General features: G+C 39.0%; 1 protein-coding gene across 6 annotated transcripts in view; it reads right to left on the bottom strand.

Annotated features, from left to right (window-relative positions):
- Window positions 1-21,970, bottom strand: part of LOC136440849 (CCR4-NOT transcription complex subunit 3-like) — a 33,060-nt gene extending 11,090 nt beyond the window's left edge. For 3 of the 6 annotated variants that reach the window (XM_066436986.1, XM_066436988.1, XM_066436990.1), the window contains exons 1-14: window positions 21,843-21,970; window positions 21,563-21,636; window positions 17,866-17,933; window positions 13,360-13,434; window positions 12,255-12,344; window positions 10,691-10,819; window positions 10,251-10,346; window positions 9,566-9,727; window positions 9,174-9,261; window positions 8,186-8,385; window positions 7,600-7,697; window positions 6,943-7,031; window positions 5,474-5,575; window positions 3,982-4,053 (exon numbers count right to left, since the gene is read on the bottom strand). In XM_066436986.1, the coding sequence (XP_066293083.1) occupies window positions 3,982-4,053; window positions 5,474-5,575; window positions 6,943-7,031; window positions 7,600-7,697; window positions 8,186-8,385; window positions 9,174-9,261; window positions 9,566-9,727; window positions 10,251-10,346; window positions 10,691-10,819; window positions 12,255-12,344; window positions 13,360-13,434; window positions 17,866-17,933; window positions 21,563-21,587 (1,294 nt within the window). In that variant the 5' untranslated portion in view covers window positions 21,588-21,636; window positions 21,843-21,970. The remainder of the gene's footprint in view (window positions 1-3,981; window positions 4,054-5,473; window positions 5,576-6,942; window positions 7,032-7,599; window positions 7,698-8,185; window positions 8,386-9,173; window positions 9,262-9,565; window positions 9,728-10,250; window positions 10,347-10,690; window positions 10,820-12,254; window positions 12,345-13,359; window positions 13,435-17,865; window positions 17,934-21,562; window positions 21,637-21,842) is intronic. The other 3 variants (XM_066436987.1, XM_066436991.1, XM_066436992.1) reach the window with 3 other exon arrangements.

The following is a 21,970-nucleotide window of genomic DNA, read 5'->3' as shown; positions in this document are numbered from 1 at the left end:
GGTGTTTTGTCGGGCTTTCTATTTTATCCCCTTTTCGTTCTGTCGCCAACGTGCTTGGGACAAACATGCCTAAACTAAACATGTGAAAAAACAGCCGGACCAACACCTCTGCTTGGAGAGCAGTGCTGTGCTCTATTTGTTTATTTGACCTACTTTCCCAGGCCATCTGTTTGTAAGACCTGTTTTCTGGGAAACCGTCACATGTTTCAGGGTCCCAATATGAAATACATCAAACTTTCCTTACTAATTATGCCAAATATATCCTGATTCGCCTAATTAGTCGTTTATTATGTAAAGCACCATCTGAGCTATCTGAATACCAAACGTCACGACGATCTGTCGACCCCTTCCCCTTCTCAAGTTATTCATGTCCGAAGGTCAAAACAAAAACATCCACTGCAGTTCCAAACAAGACGCTAGGGGGCCCAAACTTTCACAACTTACTTCCTATAGCATGAACTATCTACCACACAAAAATCATGACCATAGCACTTTCAGAAAATATGCCCCAAAATTTTGAAGCTCCGCTGCAGTACCTTAAGTGCCCGCTAGAAGGCCCATTATCGAACTTGACCTTCCTTTCTGTAAACCCTACCCATCCACTAAATATCATACAGATCCATCAACAGCTTCTCGAGTTATGCTGGCGACATACAAATACAGATCCACACAAAGCCCGCTGCAGTACCAACGGAAAATGCCAGGGGAACCATTTTTGAACTTGACCTTTGTTTTTACAACATCTTCATACCTGCAAAAAATTATGAAGATCCATCAACGTTTCCGTCACTTTTTCTGCCTACATACAAACACAAAAAAATTCAAAGTCCGCTGCAGTACTGTTAAAAAACGCAAGGGAAACCATTTTCGAACTTGACCTTCCTTGGCACAACCACAACACACCTACCAAAAATCATAACGATCCATCGAAGCTTTCTTGAGTTATGCTCCTGACATACATACAGACCCACCTAACAGATTTTTCAACCGAAAACATAATCTTCCCCGAGTACAAGTACTCGGCGAAGATAATTACATTTGAGGGGCCCAGTGGTGAGGAGTGTTAGTTTTTATTATAAATAGGTGAAAGATCTGACATCAAGAAGCCACAAAAAAAATGAAACAAAGCAGTTTAACATGAGGGTTTAAACTGAAGAAAAACTTTTGAAATTGCGTATGGGACAAAGTTGTACATAGATCAAAATCAAAATAGACAAGAAACTAGAAAGGCAACATTTGCGAGCAAATACAGCATGTTTAGCCATACTCCTCGCCATGCAAAAAAAGGACTCTCCCAAAATAACAATGGACCATTCTAAAATACTTGCACTAAAAATGAATCACCCCAGTCCAAAATTGAGTCTTCCAGTAGCACTTCAACACAATATGGACCAGTCCACAACCATATCCACTTATTGATTAACAAACACACTTTTGCTAACAAATGGACTTTTTCATAATCATTCCAGCTCAAAATTGAAAGAAATAATTAAGGAATCCTCCCCTTGCAAGAATGGGATATTCCGTGCCATTTCCATGTAAACCAGTCGAAAAATATCCGCTGAAAATTACACTCTTGCGCATAATCAACCCAGTTCAAAATTGAATTAAAAAAGATCAACCCCAGGGAAGAATGAAGTTTTCCATAGTATACAAATGAAGATTTGACAGGAGGAGAAGGAAATGACCAAAAACAACATATTTGAGTCAATTCCAAGTCACCGAGAGGGTTTTAATATAATATTTGTAATATGTTTGAACTATTTTGATTAAAAGAATGTCTAAGTCACAATAGTTCTAAAGTGTTCAAACAATTAGAATTGAAACTTATAACATGTTTGAACTTATTTCACATACGTTGGAAACATTTCGAACGTAACTACACAAAAATCTCTTTATTTAGAACAGTTTCAAACCATCTATCCAAATGTTTCAATGTTCGAACAATTTGTAACAAAATATTTTTACAATTGCCCTCATAAACGAAGGTGCTAAGTCCTCCTGTGTGTTTCTGCCTATTTTCGGTGGCCGCGCTAGACCACCAGCGGATTTGTTTTAACGGAGCGTCACCCGCGCGCGACGATGTACACTGTTCGGCACCGCTAATATCCGGCATTTTCCCGCTCCAAAACACTCCACAAGACCCACGTTTTTAGTGTTTTGCCTCTTGTGCAACACGATTCGATTTGCATTACTAACGGGACGAAAATGATAGAAAAAATTCACCCCGTCCCGGCGTCCGTCCCAAAAACATGAACGACATGAAAATATATTTTCTTACAGATTCAATCACGAAAATCAACAGCATGGGATTCCAAATTTTCGCAACGGCCGACCATTTATCATGGTTGAACTTCCTTCCAAGGCGTGCGATAGATAAACATTCCCGGCACATAATAGTCACTAGTACCAGACTAACGCAAGCTCATGATGATAATAGGGAGAAAGTTTGTCAGTGAAGTTTGGCCACCAGAGGGTACATTCATTTAACGTTACAAGCTAGCGCAAAGGGGCGAATCATTGACCTTACCGGGGACTGACTCTACTGGCCTAATCATTCCTTTTTTGCCGAATTCTACGATCCATACGCCCGTACGTAGGACATGTAGGAAGGCCTGGTGGTGGACGCTACACATCACGGGAGACGCGTGTTGGTCCGAGACAGACAGCGGCGTGCTTTCGATTGCGTAGCGGCGACGCACCGCTGCGACAACGTGCGGGACCAAAACGCCTGTCCCCAGTGAGACCATGTGTTTTGCGCGGCATGCCCCGAATCCGTCTACCATTGCTGAATGTAGCCCGATTCATAGAGGTCTATTTTGTAAGCATTATTTCATGTACCCCTCAGCGTGAGAATTCCTTGTGCAACACTTCGCTACATTATATGTTTAAGTTTCCCCGCGCACCGCCTACCACCCGCCTTTGATCATGTATGAAGTCGGCGGCAGAGAGAGATCATCAATCAATTTTGACAGGAGTGTCGCGCCAGTCTGAGGAGAAACGATCTCCCGTGTTGTGTTGAAGAATTTGGAGTTTGAAAATATCTGGAATAACTAATGCTAGAATAAACATTCACAAAATCATTAATTTAACTTGTTTTCTGTTATAAAATTTCCTAAACTGTAATTTGACCACTGAGTTTAAGGGAACACGGTGTTTTCCCGATAATCACGTTAAATGTTTATGTCCGGTCTTTCCTCCTCGTAAGCAAACTTCCAGCTTGGCCAGGTGCAAGGCACTTGAGGTCAATGACCTGTAGGTCATATGTAGTATTGAAAGTGACAGAAGTGGCAAATCTTGTCAAGAAAGCCCAAAATAAATCGTTTTGAATATATGTATGCCAAAAATGAGAATGTAGTCCTTTAAATATTTGTTCAAGCCACATATACAGCAAATTTCAGGTCATTTGGTTGAAATACCAGGGCGCAGGAGGCCAAGATATGTTAAAAATAGCCTAAAAACCTCAATAAAATCACTTTCAAGGTCAATATCAAAAAAAGGAAAAGAACGCACATTGGTTTTTGCCTACATTACCTCTGTACCAAATTTCAGGTCATTTGGTCAAAAAATGACAGAGATGAATCGATTTGAAGATTTGACAGGAGGAGAAGAAGAAGAAGAAGAAGAAGAAGAAGAAGAAACATGAGAGAAAACAATATGTTTAGCCATACTTATGGCTAAACATAATTAACTTGACAATAATTAAGTTCTTATAAATCTAAAAGGACTTTTGGCTAAAATGAAGAATGGTTGAACAAGCTTGCAGGCTAGCAGTGGCTTTTTGATGTCAGACAAGATAGTGAAAACCGGTACAACCATACAACTAAGACCACCTACAAGGGGCAACGAAACAAAAACAAAACACACCTGGAAAAGAAAACGAAGGAATCTGAAGCACTTTCGTGTACGAGGGGTACAAACGACAGAAAAACAGTTAGGTGCTACAACATGTACGGCTGTGTGTCAGTTTGGCTTGGTTACCTGATGGTGACGTCTCATTGTGGTGTGCTGTGACAGACGACCATGCCGGCACTGATGAGTGGTTACTGTTTTCTAGAGAGGTGACGGCAGAGGGAACACAATGTTGGACTACACCGGGCTTATGGGGATGGAGGGGGAGGGGGGCATGGACGGCAGGTGGGGTGGACAATGCATCGAGCAACATTAGCAACAAGCGGCTTCCACAGCATACGTGTCCATATGGTAAATAGCGTCTATAGCACCCCTACTTTAGCAATTGAGTCACCCTGCATTGTGCTGGTTCGTGTGACAATGCCAGATAGTTGGATGGAACCATGTTGAGAAAGGGGGTAGCATTGCAAGGAGGGAAACATATGCTGGACAGTAAATTTGATGCATTGAAGCAGTAATGTTCACCGACCAGTAGATATATGTACATGGATGCCAGTCTACTATTAGTTAACAGGTATGCAGTCTATTCTAACTACATTTTAAGTATAGAGCAGTCAGTAAGAGAATGAAAAGAAATGGTATTAAAAGAGTAAGGAACAAGGAGACTTAAAATCTATGGTGTTAAGTCTCCTAACAAAACAGTTACATTGGCTAACAGAAGACCATTGGAGAGATAACAATCATTTCAATCATGAACTGTTTCGCTTTTTCAATGAGAATGAAGGGTTGTAGTGGGTGACTTTGCACATGTAAGTTTACAGTCATACTGAGGCCAGTAAGTTAGTCTGAAAATTAGAAACAGTATGGACAACAGCTGCGTTCACACTTTAAGCTTTCTTCAACAAAAGATATATGTGTGGAGGTTTAACCTTCTACTTGCTAAGGTAGCCATTTGGGACAGACTTTGTACTGGCTATGAAGTGAAGTAGCAAGGAGAAGGTTAATAACTTGGGTGGTGTTACAAATTTGAGAAATGCTAATGAAAATCTGTGTGAATTCTTATTCTAACAGACTGTCCTACAGCTTTTCTGAACACACACATGCCTTTCAGGGCTGCTATTTTGCAAAAACAAAAGATTTGGACGTTATTTTCCAGCACAAAAACTGCCATTTGACAATTGCCCTGCAACTTGTATTACAACAAAACAGCCTGATGGTAAAGCCAGCGTCACACATCAGGACAATAGCTTGCACGAGTCTGCAAGCACTAACGAACATTTTCAACAGCAATGTGGCCGGTGTCCTCTCAATAACTGCCTGATTTTTAGAGTTCAGTCAATGTTTGCAGGTCTCGGAGTCCTGTCTACAGATTTTTGGCGATTCAGGAGAAAAATATGCTTGATACTCTGGAGATTTTGAATTTCGGCAACCTTCTGACAATCAACAAATTTGGCCATAGGTCATTGAGATCTCAATAACACAAGCAAACAGTGTGATGCCGGCTTCAGGAAAAACAAAGACTTGACGAATGTGTATGATTGTCCAGCTCTGTACCAACCCCTGGAAGGAGCCAACAAGAGAGAGAGAGAGAGAGAGAGAGAGTGGGAACCGAGTGCAGTACCTGAGATGAGAGAGGCGGCACTGTGTGGGGGGGTGGCGGCAGCTGCTGCAGCGTAGGCAGAACCAGAGGGGGGAGGGGGAATTGGGAACTGACTACCGCTCCCTACACAGAGCAGACACACACACAAAGACAAACACAGAGAGAACACCGTCAGTCTTCCAAGTACACGTACCACAAAATATGCACAGCTAGCTATAACTACAAAACAACTACAGAAGGGTGGTTATGTGCTACAGGTGTTTTAAGGGATCTAAACTGGTCTGTTAGTGAGGCCTTTTAAAAGCTACCAGTGCAAAATATAACACATTATTGACATTTTTACAGATAGCAGTCCAAAGTAGGATGTCTAAGGGAGTTACTTTCTTTAAATGCATTTTTCAATACTGTAATTGTATGTACAAAAAGCTTCAGCTATGTACATGTATGGGAAAATATTTTTACGAACTGCTGCTCATGACAATATGTCCAGAAAAAAGAAAGACTGATAGATGTGAAAATATATTAACTGTGATTACAGTTTTTGTGTCCTTTTGTTCCGAGAAAATTCATTACTTTAACTGGTTCTACAAGATCATGCATCTCTCAAAGAACTTTTCATATTTTGATAACTTGTACCTAAATTTATCTGCACCATCTTTGAAGCAGAATTTCACGTCAACTTTTGAAATTTAATTCTTCAACCCAATGAACACATTTTGTGGATGGTATACATAGAAGATATAGTACCACATGCACAGAGTACAACCATGGAAATCTTACAGAAGAGGAACATTACAGTCGTGACCAGAGAAGTAGAAGAACAGACAGATGCAAAGAAAACATGCAACAGGAGTTGTGCAAGAACGGTGGTACACAAAAAAGAGTAACATGTCTAACGTAAAATAGACACCCATTTAATAAGGAGAAAGAAAGAGAACATGCTTTCTTGGCAAACAGACACCTCACAGGCAGATGACAACAGATGTCTCGGTTACATCAAACACATCTTTAACTGTAGAGAAACTCAGCGCAACACACATGGCAAGATACAACACTGTAAGACAAAACTTCACAGATATGCAACACAGCCAAAAATCAAAACAAGATTTACCTTGTCTACACAGCAATACCCGGTAAAATGTACCATCACTCATATGACCATTACAGCTAGAAAGGTATTCCTATCCTGCACATGACATAATGGTACCCGCTGCACATAACAGCATTGCCACTAGGAAGTATCGACCCTTTACTTAGTTCTCAGACTATTTCAACTAAAATCAAATGTGCAGATCATAAATCTGATTCTCTCTTGGTTTGCAGAGCACCTACATGTAGTAATCGTTGACATAAAAATGTTAACATTTTGCATGTCTCTATACTTCCAGTCTGAGAACCAAGCAAACAACAAAAATTGCTATCTTACAAGACCAGGACAGAATGTACGAGGTGTGTAGTTTCAGAGTACACCGGAAGCGGCCGTAACTTACCTGTACTGGTCTGTCCTGCGGCAGCTGCAGCATACGCCGGGCCGGCAGGGGGCGTCGCTACAACGTGATTGCTTGCTGACGATGAAACGCTGCAAAGTAAATTACTTGACTAAGATTAAGACTGACTATGGAGAGGATTGCTTGTGAACTGTCAGAAATTTTGGTTAGTCCAATTTTTGTGTTTAGAAATTACAGTTCAACCTTGCATCAGAATGATACATACGGATACAGATGAACTTTCAAGCTAAGAATAAGAATGATTATAGTGAGGACTGCTTGTAAACTGTTAGAAATTAGGGTAAGTCCAATTTTTGTGTTGGAAATTGTAGTTCAGCCTTGCTTCAGAATTACTCAGTGAGGCAACAACTTCTTTTGATACACAAACAAGTCTGGTATTTTGACTTTATGGTCTCTGTGATGGCATTAGGTTTCTCTGTGTGTTTCCTTTTGCTTTACCTACCCACTGCATTATTTTTCTGTGTTGTGTGGCGTTATGTGTGGCCTTATGACCAAAAACAACATTTATAAGTTCTACAGGCAGCCTTTCTTGGCAAAGACATTTTTAGGAGATATATGGAAACTTTGTTCATCTAGCAGGGCACAGGGTACAAGAAGACTTCCAAGTGATATGGAGTGAGACGGAACAAAGAATCCCACCTTGCAGATTTGCTGGGAGTCTTGCTGCCGTTTGCAGTCGTTGTTGTTGACGAGGAACTTGGCAACGAGGACGATCTTGTTGCGACAGGTTTGACAGGCTGATCAACAGAACAAAACATGAACAACTCATAAGTGGGGTGGCCTGCTTGTTGTACAAGGACGCAAACAAGTGTTCAGAGTAATTCAAGACCATGTTGCACTATGCAGTATAGCACCTACATTTTTTAAATCATTCAGCTGCACTAGAGATCTCTCAAACACACTGTTTTCCAAGTGGCAGATATATGCAACTCAGTGGATAAATGTTATTGAACGTTACCTGGCAGAGAGAGCAGTTAGATAGAATTAGTAACTCCCCAAAACTCTAAGCGTATGTTTCAACCAGTCATCCCAACCAAAAGCCTTACCTTCTGTTTACTGTTTGTTTCTAGTGGACATAATTGATTACAGTAAGCAAAACAAATTGTGATAATATTACAACTATGCAAGGGAGGCCAGACGCTTTAAAGTTTGTATGATTGCCACCCAATGAACTTATCTTCTAGTGCAAAAGAAATCTAAAAAAAAAAAGTAAAAAAGAAATTACCTCATCTGTTGACTTGCTTCTCTCCTTCTTATCATCCTTCTCCTTGGAATGGTTGGTGCTCGGACTGTTTGGCGTCGGTGAACTCGAGTTGGCCAGCTCCATCGCCTGCTCAGCATTCGCCTTTTCCTTGTCGAAGACCTCGTCCGACATCAAGCCTATCTCTGACGGCGACGTCGCGATGATTGTACCTAGGTTCTTCTCTGTGGTGAAATAAACATCAACAGGGTAGAGAGTTAAGGTTTCCGTTTTGTTATCATCTCCTTTTTTAAAGAAATGATGGGAAAATGAAAAATGGCATGCAAGACAAAGACTTTCAGGAACACAAATTGGATAAAGCAAACACTCCAATGCGCTAAAGATTACTCCATAATTCATTTATTCACCATAGCACCCTGCACTAAATACTTTCTGTTCTATAATAATGCATGAAAAATTAGCTTTGACTTAGAATAATTCAAACTTCAAAGGCAATGCCAAGTACATGTTTGTACTTAAAATTCAAAGCTACTTTTCAGAAGTACTCTTTAATGTGCAGCTGCAATATTCCTATATAGCTCACAGATTTCTTCATGTGTGCTATTTAACCGTGTAAAACTGGTTAAAGCAACAATTTTCTTCTATTTTTAGAGACTAGCAAAAAATCCGATAGTTTAAAAATAAACCTATTTAATATTCAAAGAAAAATGCTGACTATATTCAAATAAGACTTCACACTTGTGCACTGTGTTGGTGACAAAACAAAATCACACATAGTGCTGCTGTAAAATGTCGCCTTGCTACGAGACGTGGTGCTTTCATGCTTTCGAGCTTGTGCTTGATAAATACAGCTTCCCTTCTGCACATGTATATCCTAGCACCCCTTCCCTACTAGCTGCATATCTAGCCTTGCAGCCCAGCTACATGTATGCCTACAGAGTAATGGCATCAGCACTGCACACAATGAACACCCACGACAAGGGCTATCCGCACAACCCTCCAATATACCTACCAGGGTCTTCTACTCCATGGTTATACCTACCCATTTCTTCCATATCAAAATCATCGTATAGGTACTCATTCTCCTCAAAGTCGGGATCCTGAAAAAAGGGTACATTTCATGAAGGCACTGAATGGAGGTTTCAGAGGCAACTTTTCTTGTAATCTGAGCAGATTTCTTAACTTTACTTGTGGTGAATCATAATATGAAGTTGGTCAGAACCAACAAGCGCACTGGACAACAATGGACTTCAAAGCAATTGATGCTTTTTTTCCCCAGCAAATCAGCTACTCTTTTTGCTAATTTTTTTTAACAAGTTGATGACATGACTCTAGTTTTTAGAAAGTAAGAGATATATGATTTACACAAAAACTAAAAAATCTTTTGAGAAGCAGACTTCTTACCTGTGATGCCTCGATGTAGTACTCGACCTCATCCTTGATGTTTTTTATTTGTTCTACCTCCACCGCGCTGTTGTCCAACATTCTTAAGAGCGTCTCCAACTGCTTGATGTGGTACCTATGCCTCTCCAACAAGGTTTTCAACTCATCTACTCTTCCCTGTCTCTATAAATAGGAAAATAACATACCATAGGTTTATGAAGGTTGGACATACAGGTAAACAGCATTTAAAGACAATTCAATCTCTACAACTGGATAAGATACAGGCAGTACTTCCGGACGTTTCATCCATCACTCTTCTTCAGCGTCACTAGAATGAGCTGGCAGAACAAATCAATACTAGAACGTTGTGACTGGAAAAAACGGTTGAGCATGTAGTTATCAGCCCAGGATTGAGGTGTTCCTAAATGGGATTCTCGTGAAAGTGCCTGGTCACACATGTCACACATTCCTTGTCCAGTTGAAAACTGAGGAATTCTTTAGATGTCATGCATACATGTATGTCCTACAGAAATTAGCTTTCTTGTTACATACAGAAAAGGCATCTTTGATCCCTGTGGGCAGTTGGTGTTGTCACTGTCTGCTTAAAAATTCTGTGTCATCAAAAATTATACTACATGAATATGACTGCATCATAAAGCAACTTTGCATTTCTTTGAATTTTCATGAGCAAACAAATACTACATACATCCTTATCAAGTTTCTTTTTCTTGGATGACGCTTGGACAGCCTCGACTTCACTCTCAAACTGGTCCACCTGCAGAGTTAGTCTCTCAATGGAATCCTGTCAGGGGAAACAAAACACACATTCAACCACATGTAGTCATCTAAGTATGATGTTTGAGACATCTGTACTGCAGCATCGCCTTGTATGCACAGTTTAAACATGTTATATTGCAGGAATGCAATATACTAAAGGACATTGCATTGGAGATTTTCTAGACATATTTTTTAGAGTGTTGAATATATGTGACCTTTATCTAGTAAAGGCACACATACCTTGCCTTGGGTAAAATAACCATTTGCATCTAAATTTATTACAAGTAATATCTAACAATTACGACATCAAAGTGCATCTATTTTCGGTATCTTGACAAAGTTGACATAGCAAAGTAGAATGTGACTCACCGTTAACCACTGTATTGTATCGTCCCTCTCTTTCTGCGCAGGGTCTACTTTCTGCGCCAACCCCAAACCTTCCTTTGAGTACGCTTTTGTTTTGGTCTCCCTTTCCACCACCTTAAATCTTTCCATTTGCTGGAAAACACAACACAAAACAAGTTATAGACAATGGTGTGTGCTTAAGTAGATAGTGAATGCTTTCAGAAGTCACAACTTGAATCCACATTGTTGTCACTCCCACATTTTGCATGTCAATGTATCACTGTCCTTAAGACAGGACTTAAAGCCATGGTCTAACGTACCACTGTACTAGTAGCAAGGAGAGTTTGCCCATGCAGAAAATTAAGCCGGTGCAAACTGCCCATTATTTGTGAAAAAGTGAAATATTTACCTTTCAGTTAGACTGAATCAAGATACTGTATATTTCTTTCAGGGCTATCTACAGATATAAATTTTCATTCGTCCAACTCAGTCTTTCCATAATTTCCATCATTTCCATATTCATTAAGTGTCAATGTTCCTGTCATAATGCACATCCAGATGGTAAAATTTGTAAGAACTCAGGGCTTCTTCTAACACACAGCTATGCATACATTAACCCAACGTGCTACCTTCACACATATTATCAGTACCATGGACAGCACTTATTTAACCTTTCCAGAAATAGCCTGCACAGATAATAGAATAATGGAGTAGAACAGTTAACAGACAAGCCCTTTGAAGGCTCGCAGCTAGACAAACTCTTCCCCAAACGAGATCATCACTTCAAACCACAGGGGTACTTTAGCGGCAGAACCAAATTTGGACAGACGTCAGCTTGGACTCATGAAGTGATCCTTTCAAGAAAAGCTATTTTCTAAAGGGTGCAAATTGCTAAAACAAGCTTGACGTTTCATCTATAGGCCTACGAGCTAGGCACACCTGGCCTGAATGTGCAATATGGGAGAATAGACTGGCGAGGAGATGTTGATTTGACCCAAGTTCTGTTTCACTGTTTGTTATAAGATATCATGGGTTCCATTTTGATGATCTACAACTGTTTTTGATTGTTTGGTTGTTTTGATTTTACTTTATCTGTTCATGTGCCTGGAAACCAGAGGGTACACAACCAAGAGAACTAGCTACCCAAATACGCTCTTCTATGAAGCATACAAAACAATGTCAAAAGACTAGGATGTTTAACACACTGGAGGACATGGCAGTAGCCACAAGAGACCTCTTTAGGAAAACCGTTTGACAAGTCCACCTATGCAACAAAGTTACGGGATGACGTAAGGTTCAGGGTAAGGTTCATGTACTCTCTGAGCAGATCTGTCAGTGACAATGACAGTATCGAAAGGGAAAAAGCAGCATTATTGGCCACCGAGTAATGCTGCTTTTGCCCTTTGGATACTGTCATTACCACTGATAGATCTGCTTGGAGATTAAGGTTCATGTACTATTTGTATCATATCTCAGAGTCTCTCTGAAATTTCAAACAGTGCTAGGCCATCAAAGGGGCCACCCAGGATAAAGGAAGCAGAAATGAATCAAGCGTAATACTGACACAGAAATAAAACACAATACTCACTGTTTCAATGAGTTTTCTGTTCTCAAGCAGCTGCCTTTTGTCCTTGATGTCGTTTGATGCTACCCATGTTTTGATCTGGTCTCTCAACCGCTGAAAAACATCAACAGCATCATTCAGCTTCTTTAACATACACATTCCTGGTACATATATATACATATATATATATACATTTTGAGATGTAAAATAAAGTCTTGTAATAGATTAGTAATAAATCATGGACTCCATTTAAAATTTTAAAGGGAACATTTTGGCCTAAACTTCAGGTGAATTAAGTCCAGCCAGTTACCAATGGACCAGTAAATGCAATGACATCAATTAAGTCAACAAAATATAGTGATTATGACCAGTAGTGAATTTCAAATTTATTTCGCTGTTAGATTTAGACTATTAGTATTAGAGTGCATGTTTGAATTTTGCAGAAAAACCTTTGCAAATTTAGCATTCCCCTCACCTCATTCCCACGATAGGCGCTTTTTTAAGCGTGCTAAAAGTTGATATGCCAAATCCTGCAGACATGTGTCTTCACAAAGGTATTTTAAATGGGCGGCATAACTGTGATCCACCCCCAAGGCATCGGCATGTGATTTATCAGAGAGCTACAAATAGTACAAGCTGTAAATATTATGCACGTACAATAATGAATAGGTAATGAGGACTTTCTACACAAAGGCCAAACTCCCTTGTTGCGAAGTAGAGCAAAAAATCTCTATGAACAGAAAGGCATTTGTACCCAGGGAGTAAATGCATGGGAGTAGTATGAAGCTGTACATGTGTATGACAAGTTAGTTCTGCAGTATCAAAAGGAACACTGTAAATCTTTCCTTTCTTTCTATAAAACTTGACATCATCTAAATCTGATAGATTTGATTTGTATTTATTTGGCTGTAAAAAAAAAAGGACAGCCAGGGCTACCCAACCAGCCAAAGGCTATTACAAAGGGTTAGCCCTGGTAAATAAACAATGTACAAAATTCAACACAAACTTTCTCAAAGAACATTGAGACGTTTACGACTAAAATATGACTAAGATGCATATGCAGGCGTACACAAGGTATAGGACTAAAATAGATAGAAAAAACTTTACAAAACTAACACAAGACTCTCACCTGCAGTTTCTTGATTTCTTTCTTAAGGTCGTTCTCATATTTCTCCTTCTGGTTGGAGTTGGTTGCATTATTCACCTGAAGACACAACATTTCAGAGTTTTAATATCATACATTTGAGTTTGAGAAATATCAATGACATTGGTGGCTGATTCATAAGAAAATGATCAAGTAACCGTGCCTAAAAGTGACAACACTCGTCAATACAGCAAACATTGATGTTCATCTAAGTTGAAAGACATGACCAGCTAATAGCATCCAGAAATATCACATCCTGTGAATATTCAAAATATGGTGTATGTTGAGTACAAGGGCCTTTGCGGCTGCTCACTCTAAAAAATACGCTGTAACAACCTGTTTCACAGGGCATAAAATTATGAATAGCCTTAAAAATGCCAATCTTATTGTTATACCCAGTAATATTGTTTTGAATAGACAGGTAATATTGGCAACATCTGAACAATTCAACATCTACATGGAGATATATGAACACAACCTGAAAGGCTTGCATTGTGTATACATGTATAAATAGAATATTTGTGTTCTTCCAAGAAATTTACTTCTTTAATGTAAAATATAATTCTCAGTGAGTTGCAATTTCCATTTAAACCTCCATACAATTGACGGATGATTCAAGCAAAATCCCAATAAAGACGCCCATCAGATATGTACAATTAGTGATTTTCAATCAAACTACTCTTTATCTTTAGTGCCCAAACTATCAATTTAGGCTTCTTTACAAATGGAAGTCCTTTCCCACTGGCCAAACTGTATGGATTATAAGGCTTCCAACAACAAAGAAATGAATATCGCAAACATAAATGCATGATGACAGCACAGAAATTGTTTGAGCTATTTTCATTCTGCATTAATGGATCAAGAAATGTGAAGCATATCAACAGTAAAAATTTCTAGTATTCTACATAGCCTTTCAAAGGACTAGTACTGAATGATTTTACCCCTCAGGGCTTGGATATTCCAAGAGCTGCTGACAAGGCAACTAATTACTCTTTCTGCGCCTACGTGCAAAGTTGCACACGACATGTAGGAATCCATGTTACCTGTGCTGGGCCTATCTAAACCCAATTTATTCATGCCTATCAGCTGGAGTCTTTTCATGACTTAGGAGTTTACAGGTAGTTTCAAACAATTAATTCCAATGGATCTATGGAGATTTTGCAAACAATCCATGATTCTGATGCTGAATAAAATTCATGTGGATATGTGGTATGCTTAAATATTAATGTCCATGCATGTCTCATATTTACCTGTACTATTCTTATAGTTTGGGAGCTTTAGGTATTTAGTTTAGTTCTAATAATGGATCTATGATCTTTTCATGAACAGCCCATGACTATATGAAATGTCATATTCCAGTGTTGGCCTTTAAAAGCCAAGTATAAACACATCAGCACTATATTAGCATGCCTAAAATAGGGCTGGGCAAACAACATCAATACTTGATAATGATTTACAGCTGTGATTGTATGAATATACCTTAAATTGATGTTAGGTTTTGCTTACTTAGCTACAAGCAATGGCACTTAGTACATGTAGGTTGTAGCTGAAATAAACTTAGCTACAAAGAATGTTCTCATTTTAGAAAACTTCTATGATAAATGTTCTTAAAAAGATATACACTTCCACAATGTCACATCCTTTACATCTATAATTTCCCCCAACAATAGCGGTAGTTTCATGCCAGTTTCTGTAAATTCATTTCTACAATTTCATACTGTTATAAAAGGTTAATAGCGCAAAGTGGGATCTTTTTGCCACTTAAATATGAATCGCTTGGTAGCATAATTATTCTTTGACTGCTCTTTCGCTCCAGTTGACAGCATTTTGCCTTTGAGTAAGATAAATTATGATTGCCTCCATTAGTATCACTGCGCATGGAAGGCAAGTAAATCAAGCTGCAATTGATGGTTGGGGGGCAGGAGAAAGCAGAGATGAATATGGGCGGGGACGAGCCGTCCCCGCATGTTTAACTCAGGTTGGCAGGAAAGATTTCTTTCCCTCCACCAAGCGCAAGACAAGACCGTGACTCAAGTCGAACACAATTTGCTTTGATGGTACCCAAAGGCATGTTGAAGTCCCAAGTGAAAGGAGAAAAAGCAGTAGAGGCACCTTCACTTCTGACATCCAATTCTTTTCTTTTTTTGCAGTGATTCAAAATCTGAACTAGCTACAGACTACAGTATTACTTGCAAGTTTCCTCAGCTTGTCTCTTTTTCTCAGACTCTGTGCTTTTAGATTTCTTATTCACCAAGATTCGTCAAGACCTAGTCGTTCACATGTTGTATACATAACTGGTGGGTGAAGTCTCAATATATTGCTCATGTAAGAACTGTAACTGTTTCCCTTTATACAATGTCAGGGCTCAAAATACCTTTTTTCCTACAACATTCTACTGTTATAGCCATTTTTAGCTTGCCAAATTGCAGGTTTTTAAAATATATTTATCATTATTTTTCAGATTCAATTTTTTTTTCAAGTGGATATTTTCAAGTGGATATTTTGATACCTGAGAATGTAAGATGACAGTAACATCATCTTTGTCTTGACTTACAGGTCATATTTTTTCCAGAAGAAAATCTCTTTACTGAACCTGTTTTTCTCATATTCCAAACAGTTATATCTACTGGAAAGTCCATTAGAAAAAGTATCCAAGTGCTTCTTTTAAGTCCTTATCTCCATTGTCAAAAATTGCGAAAAGATTACATTCTAGGAATCTGTCCAGAAAACTAAAGCCTTGCCTATCTCTAAAACTTCACACATTTAGGACAAAATGTTTTCTACTATAGTTCCTCCATTGATTACAGAAATTGTCCTTTTGAACTAAACTGTCTCCATTTAGGCATTAACTTGATTAAGGGTCATTAAGAGCTACGCAACAAAGCCTACATGACGTCGCAATTACAGACCCTGTAATCTGCTTAACAAAAGGCTACACAAAATCAAACAGCTTTACAACCAAAAGTGGAAGAACTGGACCTTTCTGGGCAACACAATGCAAAAGAGACCACCTCAACATACACCTGATCAAGTTTGATGCAGGCTAGTGGTAGACACATCAGGGAAGCCTTAAAAAACCAATGGCAGTTTCTAACACTTTTTAAGACATACTGTAAATGCAGAAATGCTTGCGGTGGTTTTATGTTTGAGGTTTTTGCGGTAATCTCTTCGCCGTAAACTTAAAACCACCGCAAAAGCTTTTGCCCTCCTACCCCCTTGTCTACTATTGTCTCAAACGCGAACTTAAAACCACCGCGAACACTCCATTTTCTCCCTGCCGCGAAATTAAAACCATGTGAAATTAAATGCATTTACAGTATAACTAACACATTGCAGCCAAACCTAATAGTCATATACTGTACATGTATTTTTTGGCTGAAAGGTTGAAACAAAACAAAAGCAAATACATAAACATACCAGAAATCACAATGATCTATCAACCCCTTTTTTGCTTATTTGCTTTCATTGTCTCAAACAAAACTGGCCCATGCAGTTCCAAATAAAGCTGTTAGGTGGCCCAAACCTAAACAACTTACTCTCTACCCCAAGAGCTATCTATCACTCCAAAATCTTGACCATGTACAGTACATGACATACCAAAACCAGGAGTTCTACTGTAGTGCCGTACGGTAGCAAGCTGCTTGGAGTTGGAGGCCTGTTATCGAACAACCAAATGGCACCGAATAGTGGCGAATACATAACCCTCTTGGTGAGGGTAACAGCAGCATTATGTATAAATTATATTGACATAAAATGGAACAAATCTGCCCATGATTACTGTAGTTACTGGCCTGAGAAAGTGATATTGTCATTTGCAAAAGCTTTGATTCCGGGAGCATCACAGCTGCTTCCAGATGAAGGACTCTAATCCAATCTGGCGACCCAACATTATGGGCCAGCCAAACCGCTTTCTGATTGGCCAATGCAGACTCCTACGACGTTACAGTCATCAGAAACAGACACATATTTTACCAATGATAATGTCCCCCCAACGACCTCATATCTCCTGGGATGTCTAATGATTGCCGTTTGGTATGATTTGGAATAACTTAGAACTGTGTTGCCAAATTCAAGCACCCTGTTAGGGCATCACTTGTAATGTACATATAAATTATACATTGCAAAAAGGGTTGTTGACTAAGAACTAGGAACTAACTTTACTAGCTAGGGACATCCCTCGGATAAGATGTTAAAAAATCTAAAAGGAGGTCACACTTCGAGTACATCATCGAACCCACCACACTTATAGAAAAGAGTAGGGGCCCATTCCGGCGCGAGTGGATCAAATAAAGCTGTCAGGATATTGGTGTGTCATGCCATGAGGTGGCTTACCAGGTATGCAATACAAAAAAATCCCACCAGAATTTAAGTTTAAGTTTGCGGCAGAAAATGAGATGACTAGAACACTGGTCCTACTACCTATTCTAGCAGAAGGGCACATCTACACATCTACCTGATAAGTATCATATGTAAGAAACTCTTGTGACTCACCTTTTGCCAGATGTCTTCAAAGGTTTCTACACCTTCACTAACCTTCTTCAGGCATCTCTCGATCTCACCTGAACAGAATAACGGAGAAGAAAAAAAAAACCTTAATCAGTCAATGGAAGCATTTACCTTCAAGACAATGGTACATTGTACATAAAATTTAAAAAAAGAAGAAAGATTCCCAAGCAATACAAGTCATATGTGCAGTGGCAGAGCTTGAATTTGAAGTTGAAATTAAATCACACCAGCAATATGTGATTCAGAATGCTTTTTCTACTTTTTCTATCCTTCAAAGTTGCAAGTTTTGCAGCATCGAATAAGATCTTTCACTTCGGCAAATTCCAGGTATCAGGTGAGCATCTCCAGTTAAAGATGTACAGAATTTCACTCCCTCCCATCCATGGCAATTGATTATGCACAACAGTCCCCAAGAGAGAGATGTCACATGTACGTATATGATTCGCACTAAAAATTGTTAATGAAAGAGGACATAAAATCTTCAAGTTGTTCAGGGCTGGGTGCTATGCATACCAAACACCACTGGTCTACCAATTTACCAAAGAACCATTGATTGAGGAACATTGTCAATCCTAAGAAACACGATGTTCTGGCCAAAACCAGCCAAGCAACAGAACATATTGTAACATCACTTTTGCATCAATTGTCAAGTAGCGCTACAAGGTAATTCACTTATGTATGCCATAAACAACATATTCTAATCATATTGCGCAGTTATTATTTTTCATCATTATGTATTACCTACCATATATCATCTGTAATGCTCAAGACAGCATACATTATTATTCATATTACTAGTTTAAAAATGGAATAATAGTAGCACTTAAAATCTTTTTTTGTTTCCCCCGAAAAAAGTGGTTCATAATACATGTAATTGTAATAATTTTGCACTCAAATCTCTAAACATTTTTTATAAATTACTGGCACCAGGTGGGCATGCTATTTTTGACAGAATCTGGCTTACAATCAAATGTTAGCATACAAGCCATTTACACTCAAATGCTTTTAGACCTAATAACCACATGAAAAGCTCTACTCAAAAATCCAAATACCAGTAGTTAAGACCATGTCACCAAGGAATATATTGACATCCATGACTATGTACTGCAATATCTCATTCGTGTTACATTGTCTTTGGATTGTCACATACAGGTGTGCTAATAATGTCACTGATATTCATTTGTTTCGTGGATATCATATGATTTTGACCTTTCTGCATTACAATACAATATGATTACATTATCCCTAAGTTGTACTTTTGTAGGCGAAGATTTACATATGCTTTTTTGCGCCATGATCTTTTTACATCTATAAATACTGCACGTGTTGTCCACTTTTATCGAGTAAGAAGTTTTGGAAGAAAAATGAAATTATTGGTGAAATCTACAAACTGGCAGGATCATTCAATTTCAAGTATCCTCCTCAATGTATATCGACAGACTAATACCATTTTCATTTTTACCAGATACTAGACAAGAAAACCAATTAAGTTGTCACCAGTAGAAGCAGAATTTCTGATATACCGTACCCTTATACATCTGGGATTTAACTCAAAGATTGACCACTCTTTGGATAAGGTAGATGCAAGGATTGAACTTATTTTAGGATCCGTAATTGTCCTGATTTCTAGGATTCACAGGCATTTGAACACGTCCAACCTTTCATCCCTTTGTAAACCACAGTACATGTACATCCAATTTGTATGGTTATTCTTTCACTTGATGAGACTTGGACTATAAAAGACGCCTGGGTTTTGTATATGTTAAGTACCCCTATTGTTCAGCAAGTTCTCATGGTTTAGTATTCAACATGAGAGGACAATATCATCTTCATCATCACCATCAGACAGGTGTGCATCCCAATGCTGCAGTGCATTGGCTAAATATATTCTTACCTGCAGAATCATTGAATCACATTAGGTCCAGAGTCCTTGAAATCTTTGGATGGTGACAACACGATATATAGGTCCTGTAACATCGACAGCTATTTCTTTATTCTGTCCATGGGGTATACACTATAAAGTGAAACGGCCTGTAGTTTTACTTTTAGCACACCACAAAGCAGTCTTGAAATGACTGTAACAAATTGACATTGGCAACTGGACAGCTTGTTAAAGTCTTGGACCAGGACCAAACCTTTTTTTTTTCCTGATGAGTCAAATGTATTGCTAGAGTCTGTATCAACGATGTGGAAGCTAAACTTAACTTACAATGCTGCTCTTCACCTGCATTATCACATACACCTGGTAGTAAACCAATCAGCAGGAATTAGTCAGCATTTACTCAGCAATTATCAGTTCAACTCATTTCTCTGAATGTTTTAAACTTCCTTCGAGTCCTAGGCTAGAAAATGTGAAATCTAATGTGATAAAAATCATAAAATCACTTCCGGAGAAGCATTTGACTTCTTCGTTACTTTTTAGAACTCTCAAAGTCTCATTGCATTACAACGAATAAATAAATGCTTGACAAGAATCAATGGTTTCACTGTATGGATTCACCACGTATCTTTCCTTAAGAAAATTTTATAGCCAAACTGTCAACCCAGGCTTATTTTAAAAGAAATACATTTGAAGAGGTCTAACTTCTGAGAGTGAGAGCCACACAAAGATGCAATGACAAGTGACATATCAACTGCAGTTAGATTATTTTTGGGAGGAAATTTAGATAAGACAGGTGAAATATGGCAAAATCACCCGCGTCAAGGAACAATCATGCATTGTGCAACCTTGCATTTCCAACGTTTCAGACTGTTGTGAAAATCAGGGATAACAATAGAAAGTATTTCACACATTGTAGGGACTGTAACACACAAGCTTTTGTTCTCTGAACTAAAGCTCTTGCATCACTACAATTATATTGTTACATTCAGAATTCAAAAAGACGATTCCCTCATCAATTGGACATCCATCATATAACTACTATATTACAAATAAATACATGTGACATCGACAGTATCATATTACGCTGCCAAGTCCCCCCTCCACTCCTAAAGGAAATAGTATCCTTGCAGTCAAAACACGGGAAACAAACACCTTGTTTACCCGTTGGAGTACCCTATCCACCAACCCAAAAGTCTGAAACATCCAAGACTGAAGCCCCTGACGATGGACATATTTTCTCAATTTATGCAACAAAACCACTGACCAGAAACCACACCATCTAAAACATTTCAACCACTTCTGCTTTCACCATCTAGTGTATTATAAAGCTATCAAATATGATATGAACCTGGCTATAATTCAGGGCGTTTGTAACTGGGGATTTGAGGCGAATATTTTACAATATACTTCGGAAAATTTCAGTTTTATCGACAACAAAATCACAGAAATCACCTGTACCTGGGGGGGGGGGGGGTACTCAGGAAAATGAAGTTAAGTTCATTTCTATAAGCACCAGACCATTTCAAAGCTTGGTGTCAATCACCACGCTCAATGATGTGCGACGCAACCGTTTTCTTTGTAAAAAAAATATAATTTTACACGCGAGATATCGACATGTTTCGCCTGCAACCTGCGAAACATGCTCTGAGAAATGCACAATCTGCATATGACAGCCAAACTGATAACGTACTGAACCAGCAAATGGAGAAGATGTGGAAGGGGACAAATCCCGCGCGGGCCCCTCAAAAATCGACCAATCCGTTGGCAAATTTGAACGCCCTGGTAAGGATAAGGACTTACCTTGCAATTTCCTTTTGTCCGCCATCCTACACCTTTCTCCTCAGGACTCTCAGTATCATACTACAAGGCGCAGTCTGGGGTGGAAAAAGAAGAAACTACGATTATTTTCGATGGCGGGCCCCACGAACAATAACAAACTTACACCATCGAAAGCCCTCGCGTTTGGGCATATATTGGGCCACAGAAGCGTCCTAGAGCCACAAACGTGGAGTAGATGAACAGGACAAAGACTAAAGAACAAATTTAGAGCCACAAATCGAGCCAACATGAGGATAAGTACATTTTTAAGGAGATATTCGTGCAATGGCTCGGCCACTGGCTCCCGATTCAAGATGGCTGCCTTCTTTCTACGCGACCGCTGTGCGTCTACATGAGGCAACAACCATCCGCCGGACAAGGAAAAGCATA

Source organism: Branchiostoma lanceolatum, chromosome 8 (assembly GCF_035083965.1).
Source record: "Branchiostoma lanceolatum isolate klBraLanc5 chromosome 8, klBraLanc5.hap2, whole genome shotgun sequence".
NCBI lineage: Eukaryota > Metazoa > Chordata > Leptocardii > Amphioxiformes > Branchiostomatidae > Branchiostoma > Branchiostoma lanceolatum.
Note: the sequence above shows the minus strand (reverse complement) of the source record. Positions and strands in the feature narration are given on the sequence as shown.